Raw genomic sequence first — 26,400 nt, 5'->3', positions numbered from 1 at the left:
CCATCATTTTGCTCTTTTCCCTCTCCGGTGTAATGAAATCACTCACAAAAGTGAGTCTGTGGTTCTAAAAATCAGTGATTATGAGAAAAAAATCATTGTACACATATTAGTTTCTGGGTATTGTATACGTTTTTGCTACCTTACACAGAAAACATCCCATTAAATTCAAAATAATTCCAATATATTAATTATACTGATTGTTAGCAAACCGTGGGAATCTCTATACGCTTCAAAAGCCTTCATATTTACCAGTAATTACCAAAGATATTGAAGACGATGGAGTGCTAAACTGATTCAGTGGTGAATCCCATAATGAATGGCCAACAATCAAAGGATGGAACACGCAGTCAGCCAGGTTAAACACCAAGTCGATGACTCAGGTTGCTTTGTTGACCACAGAGTTTTGACATGGAACTCGGCCTCACGGAGCAGAATTGTATTTCTGTCACAGTTCCCAGACCTTACAGTATCAATAGCAGACACATTATCTCTAATGGGAGAGTCAGAGGGTGGAGAGAAGAGGAGACAGGGAAAGAGCGAGAGAGAAAGAAAGAGAGACACAGACACTGTAAAACGACGGTATCTCTATTGATTAACTGGAAGAGGACCTCCACTCCACACTCTCCTGTCCAGACATATGGGGTAATAAGGACCACTCTTCTCCACAAACCACCCCCCTGCATCTCTTCTCCCTGCACCCCAGCTAGAAAGCCTTTTAATCAGCCCCGGGGGGAATACATGGATATGATATGGAAGAAAAGGATGGGAAGAAAGAGAGAGGAAAAGGAGACAGGGTGAGAGGAGTCCATTAGTGAAACAGACACAATAGCTACAGGAACAGAACCGACTGCAAGGCGGTTTCCTTCATGCACTGAAAAAGACAGAGGTGCACAACAGGCCTGAAAATAGCACACATCCTGTACGCTGGCACATGCATGATATACCACAGTATATCATGAATAATAAAAGCTTTACCCTATACGAGTTTCTTCTTTAATGCTACATTCGAATCTTGATAGTGCTGCACATGCAGGTACACTCTGGTTTTGTGCAACACACAGCTGAGCTGATATCGCTCCAGATTTTCCAGGTCACATCACAGAGGGCTGTTTTCATGCTCGGCCAGGGCCATTTTCCTCTGTTTATGTAGGGCCTTTCTGTTTTCTTTTCCAAGGAGAAGGATGCCAATCTCGCCGAGCCAGACTAACTTTATCAGAGCAGCCATCTCTGACTTTGACATCAAATCCACAACTGCTTCTCATGCTGAAAAAAACTGTCAGTGCCTCGCCCTGCTGCTGGCCCCTCAGCCTCTTGACTCTGGAGAGACTGGAAAGGAGGGAGGAGAGCGCAAGGGAGAAATCTGAATTAGTAGTTAAAGCAGTGATCAATTTGAACTGGGAGTGAAATGTAAAGTGATCATAATTATTTGTCCGTTCGATTAAACAGAAAGACTTATGCCATACTTCAATTAGTGAGCACAATGAGAAGTGAATTACCTACTGGCCAGGTGGAGGCAAAAATCTGGACTGCAGCGCCCTCACGTGGTCAACAATGCGCGGTCGTTTTTCTTCTCTTTCTTTCTTTTTAAAATAAATAAACACTGAATTTTATTTCATTGTAAATCAAATTTACAATACAATAAAACTGAATCAATGCACGTGGAAATAAACAGTTAGAATTATTGTGTCATGCACAGATAAGTGTGCCAATGACCAGTTGCAGCCCTATAATAATTTGAATAAGAGATTATTATATTGCCCGGGGTATAAAGCCTAAGCACCACTAACTTGGAGCATAACTCAGTCAGTTTCTGGAAGACCACTGGGTCACTGAACGTAGCAAAGAGCGCTCAGTCCAGCAGCACTAAAACAAAACCTGTACTGAAAAGGGAAAAGAAATAAACAGCTGGGTAGAGCAATGCATTTTTCATTATTACAACTTAATTTACAGAGAACAGACTGATGTAAAATTGCTTCCATATGTCCCCGCTGCGGGGCGCCACAGAGTCTGCCAGAAAAGCTATCATAATTTCCGAAGCGAGTTCCGCATTGTGATTGGCTAAGACGAACTGCAGGAGCTGGAGCGCTGAACCAATAGGAATGCGGGACTGTGATTCTTTCATTTGAGTGGCCAAACGTGGATGTCAATCAAGCAGCAACGAGCTCTGAAAGCAGAGAGCGGCCAGTCGGTTGTTTTGCTCTCTAGAGAGCAGACCTCCGCTACTGAGACCATCCAGGCACAATCACACACACACTCTACTGCATGACCACTGACACACACTGGACACATTCTATTGCATTTTCATTTAAGAAGTTCAAATAATAATAATAATAAAAATATATACTATTTTGTTATTGAAATAAATAAATATATTTAAATACTTAGTTGTACGATTAATTATCATTTAGACTATATCATGATCAATCGTTACTATTATTTTATCTCAATAAAACAAAAATCTCAAACACTGGCCGTTAATTAGACACATATTTATGGAATATTTTTAAAATTTTAGAAATAATTATCGTCACAATATACAAAGTCAGAAAAGTTTATGATGAAGGGGTTATTTTATTTGCTTCAGACATTTACTGAAAGATGAAATTTTTATTTTGAAATTATTATTTTGTGTATAATTGTATCGCCTTTTCAGTCATTTTATATATGAGCTGTTTTTAAATAGAAAAGTTATGAGTTTTTTTATATAGGAAAAAAACATTTTACAATTATATATAAAGATATCTATCTATATATATCTACATCTATATATCTATATATATATCTATATATATCTATATCTATATATATATATATATATATATATATATATATACATATATATATATATATATATATATATATATATATATATATATATATATATATATATATATATATGTAGGGTCAGAGTAGTGATCTGTCCGCTTTGCTAATTAAACCTTTTCATTAAATCTGTTGGGCCATTTAATCAAATGATCGGTATAGTCTGTGCTTGCATTGCTTACAATGTTCACACATTTTTCACAGACACAAAAAAGTGACTATCCAAATGTATTTTTTATGTTTTATATTTTTGCTGTGGTATTGTTAACTTGTAAATAAATAAATAAAACAAAATAAAATAAAGGCAACAAATCCTTTTAAAGGTTAAAAACGTAATATGAGATTTCATTTGTGAAGCGGCTTCAGCGTGGCCCGCACTCTGCATACACTAAAATCTGGCCAAGGTCACTGCAAAAACAATTACAAAACAATTACAACACCTCCCGTAAAACCTGAAAAAGAATGACAAAGTAGTCCGCTCAAGTCACCGCGAGTTCCCTCACGTTTCCCATGAGTCTTTGCGTGGACTAAATCGTGCGCACGCGCACTGATATCCCTCAGATCGCGTTTAATTCCACCAATCAGCGTCGTCCTCGGAGGAGCATGTGGGGGTGATTTAAGAGCTCTGCCCCAATAAAACTGTCAGAACTTCACAAAGTTGATTTAAATGTGTTTCACATCGTTATGAAAATACTCGCGGATTAATCAAATGACTGCACGCTGGCGTCAGATCAATTGGAGCAGATTACCATTCGCAGCTTCTTTAGGGAGACGTGATTTGGAGCGTTTAGATTCTCTACACATCCGGCCACCAAGTCGATCCGACAGCTGACATAAGATGGACAGCAAATGTCATATTAAGGGCCTTTTCTGATTTTTCTTCTTTCTTTTTGTTTGTTTGTTTTTCTTTTTGGATATTGATTTTTATTCTATATTCTGTGACTCCTACATCATTGAAGTAGATCCTGCAACAGTGTTGCAGCTGCATCCTCGGGGAAGTTTGATGTTGCCAATTTTCAGATAAGCCCACCATCGCACTTGTCTTCTAGATTTGTGTGTGTGTGTTCTGCAGGGGGAGTGAGGGGGAGGGAGGGTCGACTGTCTGCTGCTGGGAGAGAGCCCAGCTGACAGGCAGTGCGTGTTGAACTTGATGTGGTGGTGTTGAACTAGGCTTGTTAGAGAATGCGATTTTCTAGACTTCTTTGTGATGCAGCGCCACATAAAAATGTCTGTCCGGGGAAGATTTGCAAAAGGCTTACGGTGGGATTTTCATCCCACGGAAAACTCAATTACTTACAGCACCCACATTCAGACATAAACAAAGTACAGCAGTCTGCTGGTCTTTATACTGTACTACGCGATGGTCACCCAGGGGAAGGTGTTTACAGCGGATTCTTCGACAGCATGTTGTCGCTACTATTATTTATAGTGTGCTGTGAGTAACATATTGGTGCTACTCGTGCAGCTATGAAGGTCACGTCAATTAAAGGAATAGAATCTTAAATGAAATGATAACATTAAAAAACGCATCATCATTCAAAACTCTTGGTCTGTCATCATTTTATCAACTGACGTAAAATCAATACAAAAGAAACAACTGACTTTACAGAGTGTCACGTTCAGTCTTTGATTTAACTTCATAGACAAGTTTGCAGGTCTAATCAACCAGAATCTGCAAAATTTATGAGTCTTTAGTATCAATTACTGCATTTTAAGCAGCAAAACACATTCAAAATACTAATACACGTCGGTTAATTATTAATTACCACTGTTAGACACCAGGGGTCGCAAGTGTACCAGATGGTGGAGGATTACCAACTTTGTGTGGGACTGCAAAGCATATCCACTGTCTCACATAGACACTGGCCTACATTTTGATTAGCTGTAGCCAAAATATTTCAGTTTCAGACAAAAGAAAGGAAAATAAGTAGCTGAAGCAACAGTTCTTCTTACAGCAACTGTAAGAAGAACTCTCACACCAGAACACCACAACTCTCGCCCCAAATTGCTGAGGTCTGCTCACTCAGAAACAACTTTCACTTTTCACTTTCAGCACATTGATGTAAGTCTCACTCTACTTTGCAGTAGTTTTGGTTTTTACTTAATATAGGAATGTTTTGATCCCCCTTCAGGCTACCAATACTTTTGCACATATTTCACAGTTTTCCTCTGCAATACATAACAGTAAATATGTCATTGCTTGATTTAACATTTCTGTTCTGTTGCTTTAATTGAACTTAAGCCTATCTCTAATCACACTACTGACATGAGCTACCTTAAACCTCAGATGACCAGGAATCAGCAAACATGGCAAATATCAGCCAGACATAGAGCCTGGATGTCTGAGACAATCAAGTGTTATTAAATCAACTCTTATGCCACTGCCTTGTGTAATCTGTAACCTTTATCAGTTGTTTTGTAGACATGATTCTCATTGTGTGTTAAGATGTAAAAAAAACAACAAAAAAACAACAACAACAACAAAAAAACAACCAAAACAAAGTGGGCACAGACAAATACACCACAAATGACAGTTTTTTCATCAAAGTCTCTTTTACACTAGAAATTAACAGTGCAGTGCCTTTGCACAGTATTGTTCTTACAACTGGAAGACGGAGAAAAAGGAGAACCTAGCATAGCATAGTGGCTGAGCAATGTGTGAAGGAATTATTGTAACTTAACAGTTAACACGAGGGCTGACTGAACATATTCTGACAGACCACTTGGAAAAGATAGTGGCTACAAAGTCAAAGGAAAGCTACAGCAGACCTAAGAAATAATAACAGGAGGTGGATTGTCATTTCCTTGTGTATAGGGCAAATAATCATGGGTTGAAAAACATGTTAGGGAATGACTTCACCTTTATGTCAAAACAACCATTTAAACAAACAAGAAACCTATCAGAGATACATACACAGTCACACAGACAGATATACACATATGCATAACAATAAATCATAAAATCCTGTTACACACAAAAAACAGAGTAATATGAAATAAAGACATAAACACAAAGATAAACACAGTGGTGTTATTACTAAGTGGGAGGACTAGTTAAATGCAAGATTAAAAAGGTATCTTTAAGAGTTTCTTGATATTATCCGTAACTATCTGAGCTTTCTTCTCCAATATGTTAAGGTACACTTTTCCAGAGCTTTGTTTTGTTTTTTCAGAAACTGGGAAAGCTGCATTCCCAATTTTCCTCTGTGGGGTATTGCTATTGTTAGCTATCGCATAGCTAACAATTTGGCCTTGGAAGATCTAACAGAGTGAGTAAGTAGAGTGACAGACTTTCAGATAATGTTCAAGACCTTCTTTCAAATGACATGAGTATCCTTTCCTATATAATAAGCATTCATAAACATTGCTGAATTTAGAATTGCTTCTTCAGTGAAAGTAGGAATATTACAATGTATGTGACACTGTTACATACATTCAGTTTCTTACATATAAACAGAGATTTTTTTATCACAAAAGTGGGCAAAACATATTTTTTGATGCAGAATGGTCTGTCTTTTCGACATTCTATTATAAAATAGGTCATAAAGCAATAGTCTAAAGTAAAAGCACCTAGAATCTGCGTAGGCTACCTCTCAGCACTGATCATGAAGCCAGTATAAAGTCAGATTTTTTAGAAGGCCAGGGGGTACAATGTACTATGTTTTAAGGATTTCGCCTTTGGCATTCCTCTTTCTTAGTGAGTTGAGTCACGAGGGCCCAGACCTTTGTAACAACTGAAAGTGTAATTCAGTTGTTTACCAGTAGGCTGAAAAAAGGAACAAATGCAGGTCAGTAGCACAAACATAAAGGAAATGCAGCCCAGCCATGCTTCTGAGAAATCCCCTTTACACCAATAAAGCATTATATATTAGAATATGAACCTACATAGAGGAGTACCTCTTGTTTATGCGGTGATTCAACTTTCGTGTAAACAATATTTGTAGTTAATATCAGGGTGGAGGCTGCCTTTATAGAAGCAACTACCCCGTTCTCTTATTGATCAAAAGCTGACGCGACAGGTGTGTTAACCAATCAGAATTTGTTGTGGTGAGCGTTTTGGTCCAATCAGCACGAATTATGCAAATTCCGAAACAAAGTTCCCCCTGTACCAGCACGGTGATTGCAGTGAGCCTCCCATGTTTTATTTTCTGTTTAATTATCGTCGTCAAGAGTGTTGTGATAAGTAGGTATTGCTTATGAATAACTCATCCGCTGCAAGGCGCTGAAGAACAAACTGTTTGTTATGTTTGCGCTAACAGGTTTGCGTTAACCGGTAGAGAAAGCTAACTGCTAAAGCTAGCATAGCTATCTTGCTAGTTCGCCGGTACAGGCGGTCCTCTTTGTCTGACAGGGGAAGGCGTGCTCTTTTGTTAAGCTTTCCCTTTGTCCCTTCGGGAAAGAGGAACTGTTGGGTTGGGATTTCACAATTATCCACAGTTCTGAAAGTATTTAGAAAATGCAGATCGCCAAAAAATACTTTTCAGAAAGCCTGATTCAGTTAACCATCTTGCTCAGTTTGATTGGAGTTCGTGTGGATATCGACAGCTACTTGAGCGGCTATTATACGCCTTTGACAGAGATTAACTTGGGTCCTAGCTCAGCCTACATCCAGACACCGTTTCATATTTTGAGAGACACTTTTGATGGATATGGTGTACACCCAAAATGTCCCGAGTTGGACTATTTTTTTGCAAGTCGTCGGCTGCTGGACGAGGTGAGGACCCTCGGTTCCCCGCGGTTCCACACGCAGTTGAACGCATGGCTGGTGCACGAAGTGCCTGCAACTGACAAGGCTGACTGTGGGCCTTCAACCAGTAACAACACCGAATCTAGCTCAGGGCTAGAAAGTCCTGGCGAAGAATCCAGGGATGTCAGTGAACACCTGCCAGTCAGTGGCCCAGCAGTGTACCAGACAAACATTGAACTCGGACAAGGGCCTTGTGGCGCTGGAGCCTGCGGGTTTCTTAAAGAGGCAAGTTTGTGAATAATATGCCATAAAGTTGTAAAAACTTTGTTTCTAATGAAGCTATAATGTAACCTGCAACAGTGAAGGTGGTCTATCCCTCTAAAGTACTTGATTAACTGAGGTGACAAACGAGTAAAACTTCCGTAATTGCTAGCTTAAGCTATTACTAGCTAACTAGCATAACTAACCGTTGAACTGGAAAGATGGGTGTTATCCAACAACTACGTTATTTTACTGGAGTATTTACTGGTGAACGAGGAAGCAAGTCAAAAAAATATTCTGGAATGCAAATTTATTTTCGTTTTGTCAGGCTCTGTCAGGCCCTTGTCACAAATCACAATCCAGTAATGTGTCTTTAGTCAGATTATGTCACTTACATCCGTAATGACAATGTGTTAACTTGGATAAGTCACCTAATCAGTGTAGTAAGTAACTTAAACATAAAGCTTAATAACATGTCTACCAAACATCATATACTGTATATGCGGCATACAGCTGCCTGCTGCACTTGTCACTCTTTCACTATGGTACTTGTCACATTAAGCAATCTGGGAATAGTAACTATAGAATTACTTCAGCAGAAAACACCATGCAAAGACAGGTGTAACTAATGTCTGTACTTTATGACAACAAATATATTATAACACTGTAATTACAACCTTTATATTCAGTCCTCCTAGTAGTGTAGTCTTTCTAGAGCATGGCAGAAAGAGCTGATTGGTGGATATTGTATCCCAAAGGCAGTTTATGTTGTCAGTTGTGTAACTATATCTCTTTTCTCCTGACCCAACCACCAGCTGCGCCCTTTGAGGGGTGGAGAAGTGAGACTCGGATCCCCACCCTGTTTGCTTACACAAAAGCAGTTTTCCATAGTTAAGCACTGCTCTTCCTAGGGTTGCTTTTCATGTGTATAATGTGATGTTGACTCATTTGTTGTTGATGACAAGAGATGGGTCGCCATACCCCCCCCCCCCCCCCCCAAAAAAAAAAAAAAAAAAAAATTACAAGCCTTGTTGTTTGTTTTGCAAATGGCCTTAGTGTCTGAGAATATACAATATGCAGGAGCTGTATATAGTTATCCCGTTGAAGGTGTATCAATAACTTTTTGTCATTATTTGGCTTTAGTCTTAGTGTGAAAGCAAAAAGTTTTCTTTCACACTAAGACTAAAGCGAAATAATGACAAGAAGTACTCAAGACCAGTCTAGTTCTGCCCAAGTTCTGTCTGGGCTTGTTGGTCTCCACTTTTCCTGTTTGAACTGGTCTAGGAAGTGAATCAGTTATTGATACACCTTCAACAGGATAACTATATACAGCTCCTGCATATTGTATATTCTCAGAAACAAAGGCCATATAATATATATTTTTAGAACAAATGAGAATTCTATTATATCTTTAATTGGATATATCGTGAACTTTCTAATCTTGGAAGCTGGTGACCTTTATTTCTGTAGGTGTATCAGAGGGTAATTGGCTTAACTTTTACAATGATTGCTTTGTAATCATAAATAAATAATCTAATCTTGTTTATAACAGAATCATCTCATGACAGAAGAGTCATACTGTAAAGACTCAATTGAGATCAATGAACTACCGCTAGAAATGTAACGATGTTTGGAGTTCTTTACTAAGAATTAACAAATTGTTTTTCCTTTTCTTTCCTCTTCACTTCTAAACTGAATTCCCTCCTCTCTTTTCCCTGCCAGGAGGAAGATGTTAAAGTTAAAGAAGAGGAGGAACCTGCTCCAGTCTCTCAGCTGGCTCACAGTTCCACACTGGAACAAGAGGTACTGTTGGCACTCTTTCATGTATTTTAATGACCGTAACAGTGCTGGATTTTTTGTGAGAATACACAGTAGTGTTTGTCCATCTGCAATGATGCATGTATAACGTTGGCATCAATTTTAGGCTGGTTATATTGATTTAACTAGAAAAATCAGGGACTCACATTACATATTTACTGAAATTGCATCATTTTGATGACAGTGCTGTTTTAGTAACACCACAGAATATGATTAGAAAGGTTGAAGCATAGTAATTACAGTCTCACAGGCAGTTCCTTATAGTAAAAAGCTATGCAGAAGCTAAATATAAATTCATTTTTCTTGTTCATTTTTTTTCATCAGTTACTTTGCTATGATTGTATACTGACAACAAAACATATCACTTACTTTTTTAAATTTACATCAGATTTTCTGTGTGTTGTCTCTTTCAGAGCCTGCTGGAAGGCATCACTGCACTGTCCAGTCCAACACGCCATCCCTCTGCTACTCTTGATATTGACCAGCAGTGGAACAATTTACTTTCTGTTGCAGACCTTGATGTAAGTTTCATGTTCATCTTCATGTTCATTAAATTAAGCCTTATATAAAATTACATTAGTTTAGGGACATGCATACAGACACGTGTATTGCAGATTAGAGGTTTAGTTTACCACATTGATCTAACTGTTGTTTTAGAGGATTTTCAAAGTTTTGGAGAATAAAGTTCGACTAATAGGTCTCTCTAAAATATAGGACTTGGACCCCCTTGTGACTGAGCGTCTGTCAGATCTCGACACTGACATCACCAGCGCCATCAGCCGGAATGTCAGTCTGCATGATGCTATGCTAACCAGTCCTGGAGTGTTTGGGTTGGCATCTGATAGAACTGAGCCCAGGACCACGACCCAACAACAAAGGGCTTTCTTTCGAATGGAATCCACAGGCTCTTTAAACTCAGATGCTTCACCTGGGATGGCTCTAGGTCTTGCTGCACTCCCCTTTGCCTCAGTATGTAACATAACAGGAAATGTGTCATCAAATAGTGCACTGGGTGGCTGCCTAGATGAGGCAGTGTTTGACCAGATCAATCAGCTTGGTTTGGAAGGTCTGGACTCAATTGACAGCAGCCTGATGGACTGTTTGGACAGCATAGACCCACGGGTCCTTGAGGACTTGGAGTCAGACTCTGGTCTCTCTTTGGAGAGCAGCTCTGGAGGTCCAGTCTCTCCAGGTTGGTTCAGATTGCTTTCTATACTTGGAAGAGTTACATGTCTTAATTTCTGTTTTATGAAGCTACGAAATTTTCAGTTAAATATGCTGACACAGTCATTAACTCCTCACTTTGTCCAGGCTCATCTGAGATGTCATCCTCATCCAGTTCATACTGCGAGGATGAGTGTGGAGCTACAGGCTACAGCAGTGAGGCAGACTCAATCCCCTCTAAAGGCATTGTTGACTACACCACAGCATGGCCACCTGTTGAGAGTGTGTGGCATGATCACAGCTACTCATCTGCCAATTTCTTTAACCAGCCGTCAGTAACGCTGCCTCGCAAAAACATCAAGGAGGAGCCTCTCAGCGATGATGATGGATTCCGGCTGGAAGAAGGGGAGCTGAGTCGTGATGAGCTGCGCGCCCGTGCTATGTGCCTGCCATTCTCTGTTCTGCAGATAGTTAACATGCCTGTTGAAGAGTTCCTGGAAGTTCTTGATGGTCATGGCTTTTCCCCTGAACAGGTGACCCTCCTGAGGGACATCCGCAGGCGTGGTAAGAATAAGCTGGCAGCCCAAAACTGCCGCAAGCGCAAATTAGATGCCATCACTGGGCTCCAGGAGGAGGTGGAAAGGTTGCAAGTTCAGAGAGACAAACTGCTGAGGGAGAAGCACCTTACAGCAAAAACAATGGGTGCTGTGGGCCATCAGATAAGGCAGCTGACCAGAGACATCCTGTCCCGGCTGAGGGATGAATCAGGAACACCCCTGAACCCAGACAGATTCACCCTGCAGTGCGGGGCTAACGGTAGGGTTGTAGTTCAGCCTGTAAGACGACCTGCTGTCTCCACATCTGGCAACAAAACAGACAAGAGAAAGAAGGAAAAAAAGCAATAATGCAGCATTTCCTGCTGAGACTTGATCTTTTTGGTTTTGGGATATTGCGGAACCTAATTGCCTGACTCTGGTTTTAGGGACTCCTGTTTTGCTAAAGTGTGTGTTGATTCACCACTGTTGAGAACCTAAATGCAAAAAGAAAAGACACTCAAAAAATAAGTAAAAGAAAAAAAAAATGTAAATATGTTATTTGATCGTAAAAATGTAGATCACACACTGGACATTCTCTTCTTGTTAAAGGTGGATGTGGCCGATGGGGTAGTTTAAGGGAACAGCTAAGCCAGCAGTCTCTTTGTGCCTGTTAACATTAAAGTCATAGTCTTTCTCATTTTTACAGAAAATTGTAGGCAATCACGCATGTTTAAAAGTCAGCTTGGCCAGGATTGTGATATTTCCAGACAGGATAGAGATCTAAGAGGAGTATTTACCTGTAATCTTGCCTTTAGTGTTTTCCTACTCGGTATAAGAACGAGGTTAAAGGGTTGTATTTATTAAACTTTCTTAGGTCCATGAAATGCTTATAGAACTGTTAAGGACGTTTTCCCCCCTCTCCCAAAATGGTAAACTTTGGTCAGCGTGATAAGAATATTGGGTTATTACAAGTCCAAAGTTTACTGATTTGTTCCCAGTATTTGAGGGCATGCACTGTTTGAGTAAAAAAAATAAACTGAAATAAAAAAAATCAAATAGATGTCTTTTGCTTACATGTCTTGATGACGTGCAGTATACCAATGACTCAAAGGACTTGGCCTTAATTTGCATTTAATGTGTTTTGGTAAATACGTATGTACATCATACATAAGTGCATATATCCATAACAAAAAAGTTCTTGCATAAGAATTCAACTATAGTTTAACCCCTTTCATTTGAAGTGTTTTAGAGTTTTTGGCAAGATTATTCTACCTCACAGCTTAGTTTTTGTTAATTTTGGCTACATAAAAAAAAAAGCCCTCACCCCGCTTTGCTTTTTTTCTTTCTTTTTTTTTGTCTTTTGAAGTGCACTCGATAACAACAATTTCATTATAAATGTGACCGTAATCACACATAAAAGATTCAGTTTCTGAAACAGGAAAAATAGAATCACCAACTTTATTTAAAAGGTCTGAATGCTGTTTGAATGTATGTGTTTGTTTGTTTGTTTGTTTGTTTGTTTGTTTGTTTTTTAAAGAATATTTATTATCTGAGTAGAATCAAGTGATATTAAAAGTCTGCATCTTATTTATGTGTACACACAAGTAGTCACCTGAGTGAGTAAACTGAAGAAAGATGCATAAAGTATTTGAATAGTGATCAATCTGAAGCACAATTTGAATGAACTGAAATTTTGACTTCTTTACAAGTACTTGTGAGTTTTTTTCTTTTTGGATAAATTTGATTCTCAGGCCCCAGTTTTGTTTTTTTCTGGCTAAAATTTGAAATTCTCTAAAGTGCACTTGTTTAATACAAATCCTTCATTATCAAAGTCACCCCAATTAAACAAACTGCTAAAAAAAACCCTAAATAATAAATTACTGATTGATATTTAAGAAGTTTGAATGATGTTTGGATGCCTCCTTTTTATATGTATAAGATTTTTTGGCAGTTGAAGTATTAATAGAGGTCGCCGCCCTGTTCCTGGTTATGCTGCACAATAAGTCAGCTGAGTGAGTGAAATTGAGAAAAGTCCATGAGGTAGTTTATGCAGCTTTCGGTTTTCTTTTTTTCTTTGTTTGTATTTTCTTGTTTGGCTTGAACCTTTTGTTTGCTGTTTGTATGAATTTTGTTTTCGTAAATATTTGCTTTGTTTCTGAAGTTAAATGTGTTTGATTCCATTGTGATTTTTGAAAGTGTGCGTTTGCTTACAGAACTTGAGTTGCTCCTGCAGACTTTTTAAAATAAAAAGAAATCTTTTGAAATACTTTTGAATGGCCTTGATTTTAAAATCAGCATATAGGAACATATTATTCAAAAAATGCAGTCTTAAAATATCAATGGATATTATAGATATCTATTGATCTATTATAGATTAGGGATTACAAACATAAGGCCTGGGGGCAAAATTGGCCTGGCAACAGATGCAATCTGAGCCACTGGACAGCTTTTTAAAATGTGATGGATGGTACACATTTTGGATTTTTTTTTTAAACTGTATTTTCCGTGTTTTACAGCTTTTCTTAATGATAAAAATCCTACTCCCATCACTATTCACACCAATTTGAGTAAGTCATAGGTAATATTAGATAAAAAAAACTTAAATGACAGAAACGTTTCTGATTTCTGCAGTGCGTTCACAGTAAATAAATAAATAAGGATATAGTCTATCAATAAACAAAACCTTTCTATTATATAGTTACAGAACAGTCTGGGCAATGAGCAACCATAACTACACATGCATTTCCTACAATCTTAGATTGTAGGATTGTTTGTTTGTTTGAAATAAATTAACAAACAAACAAACAAACAATCTAAGCCAAAAGAGTCGTGCTGACTGAGTTCTATTTAATACAGCTTAATTTCTTTATCATGCAAAAATAACCAGCATATGCTGTTGAAATTGCACTTCTTTTTCTTATATTAAGATTCTGCAGACATTAAAGGTGTAATTAAACCTCTTTACACTGGTCCGGCCCACGTGTAAACAAAATTTTATGCATGTGGCCCACGATTCAAAATGACTTCGATATCCCTGATGTAGAGTTCTAGGCTTCATCATCCACAGGTTTTGGAGAGCGAAAAGCGTTTTCTAACCGGGCTTCCGTAGATGGTGCACAAGTATGCGCACAAGAATGCGCGTGAGTAGCTTTTGGCGCCCGTGCTGTTGAGCCACACTTTTGTAGACATAAAGAATCAACTGACCGCGTGGAAAAGAAGTGCCGTTGGAGCGATTCTCTTGTTTTAGGGTATGTATGCAGATACCGACTTGTTTTAAAAAAAAAGGTTATCATTAACAGAGGTGTCAGAGTTAATTGGTTCACTGTAACAAAATAGCAGTATATGCTAGCCAGTTGTTTTACCATCTGACGCTGTCTCGAATGAGAGAGAAACGCTCTGTTAACTACAGTTGCAGTACTTTAACTTAAACAGGCAAGCGAAAAGTAACAGTGTCTGTTCCTTGTAATGCTGTAGTTGTATCATAGATCTTAAGATTATGTATCCGTTTCTAAAACGTCGAGTGTCGCATTAAACTTGAGTACGTTATTGTTAGCGCAAGTTACGCTAACGTTACCCGCACGTTTTTTTTTGTGCCAGCGCACCTATTTTAAGTCCCTCCGCATTGCAGTTGACACAATAAAAGTGAAGTAGGTTTTCCCTAACGGTTAAAGGCCAGCTAAAGTTAGCATGCGAGCTAACGTTATAAGAATTTGGCTATCTTTGAATACTTTAAGAGTTTATCGCTAAGCTAGCTAATGCTACGTTTTTACTTCCCTTTGGTGGCCATCCCTTTGTCAAGGTTGCCTAATTTTAATACCCCAATGGGCAAATAACAGTCTTCACAGTTAAATTCGTTTACGATCCAGGTGTCTGTGGCGGCTTTAGGGCCTATGGCCAATCCTAAATGTGGATATCAGGAGCACATGAATGTGAAGGATTTGTTATTATCAAATTCCTTTTTTTGTTTGTGTTTTTAGATCACAAAATGGGAAAGAAGCAGAATACCAAGAGTAAGAAGGATGCACAGGATACACAGGAGGAACCTGAAGAATTCGTTGTGGAAAAAGTGCTGGACCAGCGTGTTGTGAATGGGAAAGTAGAATTCTACCTCAAGTGGAAAGGATTTACAGAGTGAGTTGGCTGGGACTCCTGCCCCCCTCCTGCTGAGCTGGAAGTGCTTCCCTGGTATGGGGTTGTGCTATACTTTTGTTTGAAGTCATTGTGGTTGCATGAAGACGGTGCCTTCATTCAAGCAAGCTAGCTGATGCTAGTATTTGGCTTTTTTTTTTTTTTTTTTTCCTAAATGGAAATCAGTGTGAATTGATGCAATGCAATCGTTGACTCTCTTTCTGCTTGTTTAGTGCTGATAATACTTGGGAACCAGAGGAGAACCTGGATTGCCCTGAGCTGATTTCAGCATTTTTGGAGGCTCAGAAGAACGTTAAGGAGAAACCTGCACCTGTTAAGAGGAAGGCCTCCACGGAAGAGCCAGAGACTGAACCTAAGAAGAAGGATGTGGTGAGTTCCTTTGCTTTCACAAGTTTCTGCAATTAGCATGTCCTAGAGACAATTTAAATTTAGAACCGTCAAGCTTAACATGAGGGCCATTCAGAGAAAGGGTTGCATAACTTAAACAAAGACGAGCATTATAATAAATGAATGTATTATAAATAAATCATATTTGTGCTTAGCTAGGGTGGTGTGTAGACATTTAACTTAGTATTATACTTGTATAATTGTGACAAACCTAATTTTGAATAAGTCACTCAGACCATTCTCTTGAAATGCAGCTGCTTCTGAACTTATGCTAGAAAGTGCAAGGATTTTAAATGAATCAAAATGTGTTGTTTTGTTTCCTTCCCATCTTATATGCCTACATTCTCTGTTGTAACCACCTACAGGCTGAGAAACCACGTGGTTTTGCTAGGAACCTCGAACCCGAGCGAATCATTGGCGCAACAGACAGTAGCGGGGAGTTGATGTTCTTGATGAAATGGTACATTTTTATGCAATATTTCTGGTCATTGAAGAAAAAAAAAAATCTCATATCTTTGTCTCCTTGGAAGCAAAATATAATGAAATGACTGTTAGTTCAAGACCTTTGCGCAGTAATGTTTTGTTAATCTAGGCAGTGTAAGTCATAGGATGGATGTGCATGGTAGTCACTGGTGTTTCATGCTACAATGGACGGCCAGTGAATTCAAAAGTATTGAGTGCTATGATTTCTGGATCCTTCACAGTACAAATAATTATCCTGAAATATTGTAATAGCAATCAAAGAAAGTTTAAACTGAAGGAAGTGTAACTGAGTGGAATTACTTGGATAATTGGATGTTGTTGTTTTTTTTTTTTTGTTTGTTTGTTTTGTTTTGTTTTTTTTCTGTTTTTTTTTTTTTGATTTATTTTTAAGTTGTTTGCATTTGAGCTCTTAAAAATTGGAAACTTTCTTTGTTTCACTAAATGTTTATTCTTAAACCCTTGAACTTAAAGCTCAGTTTCTACACTTCAGTTGCCTTTCACTGCTTAGATCTTGCTACATGGTGTACAGAGCCACAGTTATGAAACTGTCACTGTCCAGGCTGTGTTCCTGCTGTAAACCTTTCCTCAACTTATAAACTTAGTTGATTTAAAGTACATTAATTTATGCTGGCTTTCTATAATGTTCCTCTCTCAATCTGCCTTCTTTTAGGAAAGACTCGGATGAGGCAGATTTGGTCCCAGCCCGTGAGGCCAACACCCGCTGTCCTCAGGTGGTCATATCCTTTTATGAGGAGAGACTGACCTGGCATTCCTGTCCAGAGGATGAAGCCCAGTAGTTCTTCTCTGCAACCCATGCAGTAGTCTACATCAACATTGTCAACCTTTTCCTCAGGACTGGATTTCTCCTGACTTGCCTTCTAGGTCTAGCTAAATTAGTCTTTTTTTTTTTTTCTTTTTTTTTGTTTTGTTTCTTTTTTATTTTGGAAGAAGTTTCAACACTTGCATGGCAGTCGGTGAGTTCTGTTGTAAATATAAGCTTAGCCGATTGTGAGAACAGGTGATAGTGTTTTGATTAAGAAGTAAAGAAAGAAGCCTTCTTGTATTATTGTGAATGACTGATCTCTTTAGCCCCTTTTCAGACACGAGATGTACAACAATGTTGGCTTCAGCAGTCTGCTCAGCAATCTGTTATTCCAACATGGATTGCGCTTGTGTTCCTAATGGCTTCATTTAAATGTATCCAAGATGGTGAAGGAGAGCTCTGTAGTACGCACAATTTAGCCATACATTCAGAAGGCTTGTTTGTGGGTGAGGTGCAACTACAGTTTTGATTGGTTTTCTCACCCTTTTTCAATAACAGCACAGGATCTGACTGTGTGTCGTTCAGAGCTGTGCACTTCCTTCTGGAGTGTGAATAGTAAAAATGCTTCATGGAGGAATGATACTGTATTTAAAGTCAATAGCTAAAGTTAAGACTAAATGTGATGCATAGATTTGAAATTTAGGGCATTAACTAGTGAGCTTTGCAACTCAGAGATTCACAAGATACAAGTACAGTTGTAATCCAGTGCATGCATGTCGTTAATAATACTTGGTTTAGTTTAGGTGCTCATTTAGACTTGAAGTCAACACATTCAGATGCAGCCAGATTCATGGGAGCGAGTGCACAGCTGAAAAAGGACTGTTGATTAGAGCCACTTCCACCTTCGTCTTTGTTTAAATGTTTTAAATTCCAAAACACTTTTCTCACTCTGCCACATTCTTGCTCATGTTTTCTACTGTAGTGATGTTTTGTTCCATAAATACTTTTTGTATACTGTCTTTAAATATTGTTTGTCGTTCTAATAAAGGTTTTATGCCAGATTTTTTTTTTTGTCTTTTAGGTTTTTTTTCCCCAACTACAAATACATGTAAGACTTTACTGGAAGTAATTCAGAGCGAGTTGCATATGAAACGAAGTTAACAATTAGGATTTCCTTATGTACCTAATAGATGTTTCTTGGGTGAAGTTTTTTACAGTTTTGTCTTCATGCTGCAGTGCTTTGGTTTTCCCGTGGTTTCACTCTAAATGCAAGACTGCATAATGGCATGGGAGATAAGACAGTGAACCTTTGTGCATTACTGATTTCTGTGGGAAATCACTCAAGTTTCTTATTTGAGTGATTTGGACAAGGTCATGATAGATATCCAACCTTTAGTCCTAGCAGGAAAAAACTGCTGCATGAACGTTCACCTACAAATTTGATAACAAACAGCTAATTTCTCTGAAAAGTTTGTTCTGTAAATGCTAAAGAGTAGTGAGTAGCCTGCAGAAAGGATACAGGGATGGAAAATGGCCTGTTATTGTCATTTCCTCGTAAGTGTTTAACTTTTTTTTTTTTTTTTAAGTCAAATATCTATCCAAATAGATTAGTCTGTGGTGGCTATGATTTCATGTGATCTGTAGAGCAAGGTGTGTAGTTTGATTAAGTCAAATATCTAATCACAGCAACACAGTCATGTCTTATCTGTTAAGTGCTTGAATCATTTCAATATAGACATACAGCTATATTAATGGAAATTAAATGTCAGTGCAGCAATTTCAAGTAATATAAAACATATGCTTAAAATAAATCTTGGTCTGTATATTTCACGTGTCAGCTTTTGTCAACTCTGAATTTTGCTTAATTGGCCATAAAATGTAGAAATCTGATAGAAAATGGTGCTGTTTTGTAACAGTCTGTAAAAGCAAATGAAAGTTTCTGTTGACACAAGATAAAGAGATCTCTATATGCAAATTACCATCCAACCTAAGGTGACGTCTCACTAGTTTCTTGATCCACTCTTGGACTGGTCAGAGGGATAGACGCCAACTGGCTTTGGTAAGATCTCTTGGTCTTCAATTTTAAAACTGTCATTGTATACAACAATGCTTGCTGTGGGCTGGAGTTCACGTAGACTAGGTGTCAGTGTCATCTCTGACGCTCTGATGCCTTGATTTGAGATTTTGATTTAATTTTGAAACTTTTGATTTATTAGTTGAAACGAAGCATAACACAGCCCATGATGTGATATCTCAGATAAGGTTTTGGGATGTTGTTTTTGTACCGTATCATGCTGCAGTTGCCTGTCTGTCTTTATTATGGCTACGTTCACACTGCAGGTCTTAATGCTCAATTCCGATTTTTTGATCAAATCCGATTTTTTTGTCTGCTCGTTCACACTACAAATAAAATGCGACAGCAAACGCGCTCTAGTGTGAACGCTCAAAGCGGCCCGCATGCGCAAAAGAAGCTGTCACACACAACGAGCTCTGTTTAGACCCAGAGCAACAGTATTGTTTGACTGATGGCCCTTAATATGCAGACTTCGGACTTCGTTTCCCAATTTTTGCTTTAAGTTATTTTGTTATTTACATAATAATGTAAATAACCTAATAATGATCCTTATTGCCGTTTAAGAGAGGAGCGGTGCTTCAAATGATAGCTGCAGATTTCTGTCAGAATCTGCAGATTATACAGTACAAATAAAATGTTCACATTGTCTTCCCAACAGTTTCACTAACATCTACACTGGATGGCCAGGAAGCGTTCGCGATGTCTTCTCGGGCGCTTCTCTGGCGCTGATAATTGGCTTCAGTCTTGTGTCGGTGACGTAAAAGGCGGCTTTAATGCGACTTGACCGTTCAAACAGCAGTCGCTTTCTAAAACATCGGATATGTATCGGATTCAGTACCACATACGAAAGTGACCCAGATCGGATTTGAAAATATCGGATTTGCGCCGTTCACACTGTCATAGCATGATCGGATATGGGTCGCATAGGGTCAAAAAAATCGGATTTGATGCGCTTTCGCCTGCAGTGTGAACGTAGCCAGCTTCACCTTTCAAAACTAGCATGCATATCTAAATTTCATCTAGAACTGCAGTGAAGCAGTCGTGGACAACTATGTTAACAATTAAAGTCAGAACAATGGACAGTTATTAAATTTTGATTTGTTTGTTTGGTTTTGGTTAAAGTTTCTCCACCCAGCCACCATACAGTGTTATTGTGGTTCAGAGCTGGTTGTAGGAACAAAAAAGAAGCAGAAGAAGCAGACATAAAATCTCAGACCATGAAGTGGTACTTTTAAATTGTCTGAATGTTTCTAAAGGTAAATCCCCATAAGCACTTGCATTAGAAGAAACATAAATGGAAGGGTTCAAGAAGAAAGAGATCAATTTAACAATGAATCTGTTTCTTTTTATTAGTTAGGCACCTACAATCCATCAATCAATAAATGAATAAAGTGAATGTTTCAAAATCGGGTTGTTCACAGGCTATTTTTTTTTCTGAGGTCCTGTAGAGACCAGTAACTATATAAAGTTATTATGACTTTATTTGGGGTTGTCGCTGCATTGCCATCGCTTGGCCTCCTCCCACCAGGTGACACCATTTAAACTGATTCCGGATAATAGCAGTAAGAAACAGGTGCGCAGAAAAGCGACGCTTAACATGTTACTCTCATCTGAGATTTTTGATCATTTTCTTTCCGCCTGATTTAGACGAATGATTTAAGAACAATGCATTTTACGATTACTTTTTAAATGTTGCTTGTTATGGTATACTTTCTAACTACGTGGCCTGATCCAGTCGGGAAAGGAGGTCGTGCTTAGCAGTGGGAAATTAGTAGTAGCAGGGTTGGTATTCAGGAAGGGCTAAGCTTCAAGCCAGGTTAGTGAGCTGGTCCTGGTTGTTCACATTATCGTATAATTTCACTCGAGGTGAAGAAGGGAGAGGTAAGGTCAAAGTAGATGCAAAATCGGGCGTCCTTCTCGCTCTTTTTTTTTGTTAATATGTTTGTGGGTTCGTGGGTTTGTTTTGTTTTGCGTTTCGTCTTTCCCTCTCAGTAGCTACCCTAAGTCCCGATGCAATAAAAAGAGGGCATCCTGGGGTTTCCATTGAACTCCGTTTTGATTACCTGTTTTAGCCCCAAAGAGGAAGGAAAGCACAAAAAGTTAAATGGGAAGAGTCTTTCTTCCTCTGTTCTCAGGAGGTTAAACATTACAAATGATTTTGGGGTATTCAGAAGATGTATAATAAGCACTGATTATGAGCGTTAAATCATTGTTTAAGCCCTGTTGTGTTGTCCTGGATAGTGGTTAGAAAATTATAATACTTCATGCTCTTAAGTGTTTTAGAGCACTGAGTGTGTGTAACTTCAGATCAAAGTGCACTCCATTATGCAATTCCCTGCAGCATCCTGTTAACCTCACGTCTACGTGTAGGACCTGCTGAATTATTGCAGCTACAGGACTGTTGTTGAAGAGCAATGACAGTCTTGAAGGAAGAGCCTACAGTCACCTCAGTACAGAGTTTATCCAAATAGATTAGTCTGTGGTGGCTTATGATTTCATGTGATCTGTAGAGCAAGGTGTGTAGTTCAGTCTCTTGAAGGTGGCCTGATCACCCTATTTGAAAACGTGTTTAAACTTGCTTATTATCTCTGGTTAGACTTTAGGCCTGCAAATGGCATGTTTGGTTTGTTTGTTCATGAACAGATGACTGGATAACGCATATGACTAATATCACTGTAAAGCTAACCTTGTAGAGTTGGCTTTGAAAGCACTAGACTGTATTTCTCTTTCTAGTGGGCTGTTTTTGTCCCAAGTGTGTTTTGCTATGTGCCCATGTTTAATGTGTTCAGAACCAAGATTTCCCACACATAAGCTCAATCCTCCACCTTTGCCCCTCATCCCACTTGATCCCAAATCTGTTCGAAATCTTTGCACTCCTAAATCCTTCAAGGCTCAATTGCTAGCCTTTTGTTTTATAAAATGGAATTGGGACAAAAGAAATGCTGTGATTTTAAAAATGCTGTTTAATTCTGAGAACCCATAAAGGCTGCTATAATTTTGCTGAAATCAGACCACCTGATAAGCAAATAGGCTAAAAGAGATGGTACTAATGTGTTTATTTCCCTTCCAGGTTTTTGTATCACTAATGGACACTATTCTGGATAATTTTTCAAACACTGTAAGTGGCTTTGATTTTATTTTTTATTTTTCCTGTATCTTGTTTTGTTTATCTATAATAGCAAATAGATAAACCCAAACAGTGGGACAATCCTGTTTTCATTTTGCCCACGTTCACATTTTCATTTTGAAATAATGGAACTCTGGTCTTGATTTTTGCAGGAGTTTATTAGAGTTTGCGTTCGGGATCCAAGGCTTCATAAAGATGGCCGCTGGCACACACATGTTGACTACGAGATTTGTTTACATGTATGTGCCAATTAAAAAAGAAACTGTTCTGTTAGCTTTATTTTGTTGTGTTTTTTGTAATAAGCGTTTAATGAACTGTTGTCTCTTGCAGACTAATAGCTTGTGTTTTCGAAAAAAGACCTCCTCTGTGAGACGGCGCTACAGTGAGTTTGTTTGGTTGCGTCACTGCCTGGAACAGAATGCTTTCATAATGTATGTTGAGGTTTTCTTGTTATGATGGTGATTAATCAATGTTGTAAACTGATAATCCAGCAAGTTACAAATGTATATTTATATCCATGTCCAGAGACTTGCCTAAATTGCCACCCTGGAACCCTTTCTTCAGTCTGAAGAACACAGAACAAGTCATCCAGAGGATCAAGGGTCTGCAGAAGTTTTTAGAAATGTGAGTTGCTCTTCTGCTGAAGCAGTTTCTGAAGTTCAGTTAATGTCTCCTGGAGGAGCCTTTCATACTCCCAAAGACTGTTTGGGGGTAAAAATTAGCACATCCCTTTTACAGCAAGTCATATAAACTTGAGGGATATTAATTGGGTGAGTGAAATAGCTGAGGGGTTGGTAATTGGTTTCATTTGCTTTGTTATTAATAAAATTTATAACCAATGCACTAAAGGCAACATGAGATGACCCCCCCCCCCTCTCCCCCAAAACAAGAATGCATTTTGTCCCCCCCAATTTTGAATCCATTCTCAGACCCTAGGCTGGTGCTGTGGGTCCTGGGTTCCACCTGGTGCACAAAAATGACTGGCCTCATGTGTACGAGAGTATGTAGGCAATACTGGAGGATGAATGAATTGTTGCTATTGAGTGGCCTCCATGCTCACCTGAAGGGAAAAACCTCTGGGCCGTCATTTTCAGTCCCTCTAACACTGGCAGATTGCACCTCAGATCTGGAGAAAGAACGTGGAGGGCCATGCAACCTACAGAGTACTTTTTTTTTTTTTTTTTTTTTTTTTTTTAAAGTTGCTGCAATGTAACTCTAGCAAAATGGACTATCCTGCTGCATCATTTCTATTTTTTTACTTTGATTTTCAGGGGTATCTTTTTAATTCAGCCTTCTGTAGATTCAAAATTTTAATTTCCCTCAATGTAGCATCCTCTTGTTCCTAATGCGTTACCCAGTACATATCAGTATAGATAATAAGCATTATTTTATTCTTTTCTCCCATTGAAATCTGATTTGTTCTCCTTAATACTGTCAAATTTTATTTGGATTTGATTGAAATGGTCTCATCTATTTAATGTTTTTTTTTTTTCTCCTCTAGTGTTCTTCATACACCCTTGTTGTTATCTGATAGTCGGCTCCATCTGTTCCTCCAGTCAGACCTTAGCATTACAAAGATTGCAAGGTGTGCCGTTGGTAAGACCAGGTACACGGTAGCTGAAGCCATTCAGTGTTCAAGAACTGGTTGTATCAGATCAGAAGAAAAGGTTTCATGTGACTCTGACTGTGACTGTGAAAGGTAAGTTATTATAGAAAATGTCTTAGTGCTTACTTGTTAACACGTGACTTAAAACTGAACTGACCCTTCAGTCTTTCTTTCAAATAGCACTTCATCATCGGGTTTGGGACTAAGTGTTGACACTTCTGGGCGAGGTAGCCCCATCTTCTTTCAGTCTGACGGAGATCCAGAACCCTTTTGTTCTTTTTCTGAGACTACCAGCCCACTTACTGAGTACTGATGTAAAGAAGTGACACTGTACTCTTCTTCTTTTTCTTGTGGATGTGTAGGTCATCTTTGCATTAATGTGTTCAATACTTCATTGAACTCTTGCTATTGTTGGCTTTTTTTTTTTTTTAAACTTCCGTTAACATCAGTGTGACCCTTTTGAAAATATTTTAACTTGCCTTGTGTCCTCTGCAATTGGTACCATTTAAGTATCATGTACTTAAAAAAATTTCATGTTTTTAAAAAAACAATGTGTAAAAACTGACAGTCTTAAATATTTCCAATGTGTACTTTTTAAAATCACTGCACTAAAATGTACTAAGGTTGGCAAGAGTTGTTTTGCATTGTAGACTTTTTTTTTTTTTAAGGAAAATATTTGAGAATACATTTTATGAGTTGTCAATGCATAAATAAATGGCCCTTTCTTAAAGAAAAGCTTGCATCTTCCATACTGTACTTTGTCTCTTTTAATTAGTAGAAAACCTGAAGTTCATGTTCCTGTATACTTTATATATATTTTGTGACCTGTCACTTGTCCCAGAGTTCAATACAATAGACTGTACTGTTTGAACAGTCCAGTAGAGGGAGTGTAGACATCACACCACCCAGAGCTTGAGTAAATAGTGGTGTGAGATGAAGGAACATCTGAAGGAGCGTCTGAGTTAATTGTGTACATGGCATGAAATGCTGTTATTTTGGGTACAAACTGTAGCATTTCTTTACTCGTATAGCTCAGGTTGCACAGCCTTGAATTATTATTATTATTATTTTTTGTCTCTTGTCCTTATCTGAAAAAATGTCAAACATCTAGTTGCACTGGCTAAATTTTAATGTTTACTTGCTATACACTGTTACACAGCTGTGCCTCCCAGGACAGGAAAATGGGTTATTAAACCTTAGCAAACTCTGTGTACACTTGCTAAGAACTCCCTAAATCGTTTTCATAATGTTTCCACCATTTACCAAAACTATAGACAGATGATTGCAAATGAATATACATGTTAAATCTAAAGTATTATCAGTGCTGGGCATGGAGAGGCTCAGCGTTTGTCACGTTTCAACCTTGTGTCACAGTGTTCCCAGGTGAGGTTGTCTAATTAAAGGTAGATAGCAAATTAATTTAACTATTAGATTGCTCTTGGGAATCACTTGAAAGGAAAACGACAGCTTCATACGTGCTACAGGAATGTGAGCAGGTGGAGGTGTGGTTGGTTATGCAGGAGTGTTGGACAGCTCTGTAAATTGAAAGCTGATGAAAGAGGGAAAGGCTCATTAAAGGAGACAGCAGCTGCCCTCCTCCACCTTCTCCACCAGCCAGCCACTGGACCCACGCACAGTCTGCCCAATGTTAAGCCTAGCCTGTCCTATGTCTGTCCTCCTGCATGGTGCTGTCTCCCTGTGCGCACAAGCCATAATGAAGCTGTCAGTGACTTCACACACATGCCACTGAGCTGTTTTCATATAGCAAACACAGACATACGCACAGGCACAGAGGCGTGTCTGAAAACACACGCGCAGAGAATACACTGGTGGGAAAGCTGCGGATGAATGAACATTTTCTCCTTCCTCATCTTCTGTCATTTTCAAAGTCCCAGTGGTTTGTGATTGGAGCTCTCCATCTCTCTGTTTGCTGTAAAGGTTGACCTTATCAACGTACTCCATGACAAGCATACAGCGGGACACATACACAGACACTTTTTGGTTTAAAGCTGGTCAATTTTCTGACAAAATGAAATGCAAATGCAAGCGGTGGCATCTTGTATTTTATGTGAGTGTACATGCGCGCATCTGCCTTTCTTTTTTCTCGGAGAAAACATCTAGCATTTGGATATTGAGTATTCATGGTACATGTCTATTTCAGCTTGGTAATTTATAACTCAATTTCCAGTGTGCAGTGATGCGCGTCATACCTCCAAAACACCAAACAAAGCCCAAACCCAATTGTATTTCAAAGCAATTAGGGTGTCCACTGAGTTGTGAACGGCCCACGTTGCAATGGCTCAGGGCCCGTGTGATATTTTTAATTGTTAATTTTCTGTCACATTAGTCAACTTCACTGCCTTTGGACAGGTGACCAGGCTCCTGTAGCCAACACATAAAATGACACAGAACATGTTCTTCGCTTTCTGATGCAGTTTGGGTGAGGGTACTTTTATGCTTAAGGGGAAAAGGTTCTGCTATATGTGATGTACATCATATTTACAGCTATTTTATGGTACAAA

At 38.6% G+C, this 26,400-nt stretch overlaps 2 protein-coding genes across 5 annotated transcripts; both read left to right on the top strand.

Annotated features, from left to right (window-relative positions):
- Positions 1–6,903: 6,903 nt before the first annotated feature.
- On the top strand, positions 6,904–18,132 carry cbx3a (chromobox homolog 3a (HP1 gamma homolog, Drosophila)). Of its 2 annotated transcripts, XM_082520923.1 has the most exons (9): positions 6,904–7,795; positions 9,494–9,574; positions 10,003–10,110; positions 10,304–10,781; positions 10,901–11,317; positions 15,267–15,420; positions 15,651–15,807; positions 16,191–16,285; positions 16,979–18,132. In XM_082520923.1, exons 1-9 carry the CDS (start codon positions 7,280–7,282, stop codon positions 17,103–17,105), a joined length of 2,133 nt encoding a protein of 710 aa, XP_082377049.1. In that variant the 5' UTR covers positions 6,904–7,279; the 3' UTR covers positions 17,106–18,132. The 2 variants fall into 2 exon arrangements, with proteins under 2 accessions (XP_082377049.1, XP_082377048.1); XM_082520922.1 differs by lacking the exons at positions 6,904–7,795; positions 9,494–9,574; positions 10,003–10,110; positions 10,304–10,781; positions 10,901–11,317 and adding an exon at positions 14,402–14,537.
- A 2,506-nt stretch (positions 18,133–20,638) lies between these two features.
- On the top strand, positions 20,639–24,613 carry snx10a (sorting nexin 10a). 3 transcript variants are annotated; one of them, XM_082522419.1, is made up of 7 exons: positions 20,727–20,961; positions 22,216–22,263; positions 22,425–22,511; positions 22,603–22,703; positions 22,798–22,896; positions 23,774–23,971; positions 24,059–24,613. In XM_082522419.1, exons 2-7 carry the CDS (start codon positions 22,231–22,233, stop codon positions 24,189–24,191), a joined length of 651 nt encoding a protein of 216 aa, XP_082378545.1. In that variant the 5' UTR covers positions 20,727–20,961; positions 22,216–22,230; the 3' UTR covers positions 24,192–24,613. The 3 variants fall into 3 exon arrangements, with proteins under 3 accessions (XP_082378544.1, XP_082378545.1, XP_082378543.1); XM_082522418.1 differs by lacking the exons at positions 20,727–20,961; positions 24,059–24,613 and adding an exon at positions 20,639–20,718 and having other exon boundaries at positions 23,774–23,981; XM_082522417.1 differs by lacking the exon at positions 24,059–24,613 and having other exon boundaries at positions 20,727–21,026; positions 23,774–23,981.
- Positions 24,614–26,400: the final 1,787 nt, after the last annotated feature.

This window comes from Aulonocara stuartgranti, assembly GCF_965226115.1.
Source record: "Aulonocara stuartgranti genome assembly, chromosome: 22".
Taxonomy (NCBI): Eukaryota; Metazoa; Chordata; class Actinopteri; order Cichliformes; family Cichlidae; genus Aulonocara; species Aulonocara stuartgranti.
Note: the sequence above shows the minus strand (reverse complement) of the source record. Positions and strands in the feature narration are given on the sequence as shown.